The sequence below is a fragment of the Etheostoma cragini genome, unplaced genomic scaffold (assembly GCF_013103735.1).
Source record: "Etheostoma cragini isolate CJK2018 unplaced genomic scaffold, CSU_Ecrag_1.0 ScbMSFa_1242, whole genome shotgun sequence".
Lineage (NCBI taxonomy): Eukaryota > Metazoa > Chordata > Actinopteri > Perciformes > Percidae > Etheostoma > Etheostoma cragini.
Window position 1 is genome coordinate 1 of NW_023265277.1, and position 4,042 is coordinate 4,042.

The window sequence follows — 4,042 nt, forward strand, 5'->3', positions numbered from 1 at the left end:
TACATGTGGAAATGTCATAAAAATTCATAGTATAGCATGTAAAAAACATCAAAAAAGTCATAGTGTAGAATGTCAAAAGTCATAGTATAGCATGTCAAAAAAGTAAAAAAAAAGTCATAGTATAGAATGTCGAAAAACATCAAAAAAGTCATAGTATAGTATGTCGAAAAGTCATGAGAACTCATAGTATAGTATAAAAATATTTATATATTTAATATTGATTGTGTATATTAAAAGTCATAGTATAGTATGTCATAAAGAAGTCAACATTCCTAGTTTTTGTTGCTGAGGAACAAGAAGAGTCTAAACTCATGTGGAGAATGCGGGCATCGATCCCACAACCTCTCGCATGCTAAGCTAACGCTCTACCACTTGAGCTAATTCCCCTGTCTGAAAAGTGGAGAAAAGGTTTGTCAACAAAAGTCATAGTATAGTATGTTGAATGATCATAAAAACTCAGAATATAGTATGTTGAAAAATCATAAAAAGTCATAGTATAGTATGTTGAATGATCATAAAAACTCAGAGTATAGTATGTTGAAAAATCATAAAAAGTCATAGTATAGTATGTAAAAAAGTCTAAAACAGTCATAGTATAGTATGTCAAAAAGTCATAAAAAGTCAAAGTATAGTTATTGAAAAGTCAAAAATTCATAGTATACTATGTGGAAAAGTCATATAAAGTCATAGTATAGTATGCCAAAAATAGTTTAAAAAGTCATAGTATTACATGTGGAAATGTCATAAAAATTCATAGTATTACATGTAAAAAACATCAAAAAAGTCATAGTGTAGAATGTCAAAAAGTCATAAAAAGTCATAGTATAGCATGTCAAAAAAGTAAAAAAAAAGTCATAGTATAGTATGTGGAAAAATCATAAAAAGTCAAAGTATAGTATGTCGAAAAGTCAAAACGTCATAGTATAGTATGTTGAAAGATTTATAAAAAGTCATAGTTAAGTATGTTGAATAATCATAAAAACTCAGAGTATAGTATGTCAAAAAGTACAAATAGTCGTAGTATAGTAAGTTGACTAAAGTCCCCTCTGAGACCGAGACACTCGCCCATGAGTAAAAACAGCACCTCTGATTCAGTTTAATCATTTTTAAACCATACAAGCTTTCGACTTACCACCGGTTGCGTCTAAAACGTAACGAGTTAGCGGTTACGGAGGTCTCTTCCGGGTCTTTCTAGCCTCTACACGTGGTTTTCTATTGAGTCTGGAACTTCAGCCTCTTTGGGCTCTAAATCCAAGATTGATCCCCTTTATGTCCATAATTCATCACATTTTGGCTCATTTCTGCCGCTAGCTCGCTGCTCTGTTTCTCCTCTCTGTTGTTTACAGGAAATATAGGCCCCAGTATGCCCATATATGGGAGACAACGTCACCCTCTTGTATAGAAGGCCAGAAGGGACAAAAAGACCAATAGGACTTTCTTTGATAAAATGTATTCTTTCATCTGTATAAGTTATGATGATTATTTCTTCACAGTGGGACTCCCAGGACATATGAGACGGTTTTAGAGGTTTTACTGCTCTGTCTGTGATATCAATACATATCTGGAAGATTCATGTTCTGGTTTATTTATTTATTTGTCTACAACGATTTTTAACATGCAAGTGACCTCATATTTATATATATAATATATAGTATGTTAAAAAGTCATAAAAAGTCATAGTACAGTGTCTTGAAAAATCATTAATCACAAGTACAAAGAGAGCGAGACGTCTGCAGATAAAAACACTCGAAACTGAGAAAGTTCTGAATCTTTAATTCTCGTTAAATCAGCTGATCGTTAAATCATCATCATCATCATCATCATCATCAACGTGTCTGTCCACGTCATGTCCTCGGGACGCTGTGGTCATAGACCGCCGTGATGTCCCCGGGACGCCGTGATGTCCCCAGGAAGCAGTGATGTCCCCGGGACACCGTGGTCATAGACCGGCGTGCGTCCGTCTCAAGTGTCTGTTGTCTCATAAAACCCTTTTAATTCCCGGAGTCCAGACGCGGCCGCCTGAGCGCGCTCAGTTCAGCCGTCGTGTTCGGTCTCGTTGCCCGCGGCGTCCTCGCGGTCCTCAGCGCCGGCGTCCACCGCCACCACCGTCTCCTCCTGTTTGTAAGTCAAAGCCTCATCATCGAACAGGATGGGCGGGGCCTCCGCGGCGGCGGGCGCCTCCTCCACGCCGTGCATGCGCTTCCTGTGCTGCTGCAGGTTTCCGCGGCGATTGAAGCGCGCGGCGCAGCGGTCGCAGCCGTACGGCCGCTCCCCCGTGTGGATGATCACGTGCCTGGCGAGCTGCGAGCGGCACTTCTTGTCTTTGCCGCAGACGTGGCAGACGAAGCTCTGCGGCGGGCGCTGCCCGTCGGCGTGCACCACCTCGCGGTGCCGCTTCAGGTGGCTGAGGCGCCGGAAGCTGCGGCTGCAGAAGTCGCAGCCGAACGGCCGCAGCTCGCTGTGGGTCAACGCGTGGCTCGCCAGCAGCGAGCGGAACCTGAACACGCGGCCGCACACCGGGCACGGGAACTCCTTGGCGGCGCCGGGCGGGGCGGCGTTCCTCCTGCGCCGGGCGGCGTGCGGCGCGTCCCCGGCGTTTGCCCGCTGGTGCACGCGCATGTTGTGCTGCGCCAGGCACGCGGCCGACAGGAAGCTGCGCAGACACACGCCGCAGCGGTGCGGCTTCTCCGCCGAGTGGCAGCGCGCGTGCCGGGCGAGCAGCGCCGCCGTCTTCAGCCGCTTCCCGCAGACGCCGCAGCCGAACGCCGCGTCACATGGCACGTTGCGCGGCGTGCCCTCCTTGCCGCCGGCGTGCACGAGGACCTTGTGGCGTTTCAGCTGGTACTGGCGGGCGAACTTGCGGCCGCAGACGTCGCAGAGGTGCGGCCGCTCGCCCGTGTGCGCCTGCAGATGCGCCGCGAGCTGCGAGACGCATTTGAACTCTCTGCCGCAGAGGTGGCAGAGCAGCGAGCGCGGCGCCGGCGGTGCAGCGCCGTTGCCGTTGCCGTGGGCGATCTTCTTGTGGTGCTCCAGGTCGTTGGTGCGCATGTAGGCCTTGGGGCAGCGGTCGCAGGCGTGCGGCTTCACCCCCGAGTGGATGACCTCGTGCGTCTTCAGCCGCGAGCGGCAGCTGAACGTCTTCCCGCACGCGGCGCACAGCCACGCCTGGGGGGGGCGCTGCTTCTGGCGCCGCGCCACGCCGCCGGGGTGAAGCCGGGCCATGTGATGCTGCAGGTTGTCACGGCGATTGAAGCGCAGCTCGCACAGCTGGCAGGCGTAGGGCTTCCTGCCCGTGTGGATGAAGGCGTGGCGCGCCAGGCTCGACCGGTTCTTCATCACTTTGCCGCACACGTCGCACATGATGCTCTCCAGCTCCTGCTTCACCGCACGCACAGGTGCATGCTGGGAGGAGCAGTCCGGGCCAACAGGTGCATGCTGGGAGGCGGAGTCCGACAGAGCGGAGGCCGCCGGGCGAGAGGCAGCGTCTGGAGGAGAGAGAGAGAGACGTGGTCATGTGACACGGGAAGAGAATAAAAAAATAAAAAAAATCTTTTCCTTTAAAATAATTAAAATCAGATTAATTAATAAGATTTTAAATCTAAATAAAAAAATATTAAAATATTGGAATAACGCTGGACTTAGAAAAATTTTAATATATATAAAATATGAAAAGATAAATAGAAAGAACACTTTAATAACAATGTTTATAAAAACACAATTATTATTGCAAAAATTACAAAATTAATTAAATATAACAGATTTATTTGAATTCATTATTTATAAATATTATTAAAATATATCATTAATAAATAATTAAATAAATATAAAATTAATAATCAACACAATTATTTTTAAAAAATTAAGATAAATTAGAAATAAAAGAATATATTAAAGCAGCTGCTGTCCCTTCCAGAGAGGGCTCTGATTGGCCGACCTCCGTCAGGTGGAGTCCAGGTGGGGTCCTCGGCGTCCTCTTCCACCACTTCCTGTTCCTCTTCTTCTTCTTCTTCTTCCTGTTGGGGGTCGGGTGACACGGGGCGGG

General features: G+C 47.0%; 1 protein-coding gene across 1 annotated transcript; it reads right to left on the bottom strand.

Annotated features, from left to right (window-relative positions):
• Positions 1-1,948: 1,948 nt before the first annotated feature.
• Positions 1,949-4,036, bottom strand: LOC117939833 (zinc finger protein 497-like). The gene is made up of 2 exons (XM_034865266.1): positions 3,935-4,036; positions 1,949-3,485 (listed from the first exon to the last, which is right to left on the bottom strand). Exon 2 carries the CDS (start codon positions 3,358-3,360, stop codon positions 2,035-2,037), a length of 1,326 nt encoding a protein of 441 aa, XP_034721157.1. The 5' UTR covers positions 3,361-3,485; positions 3,935-4,036; the 3' UTR covers positions 1,949-2,034.
• Positions 4,037-4,042: the final 6 nt, after the last annotated feature.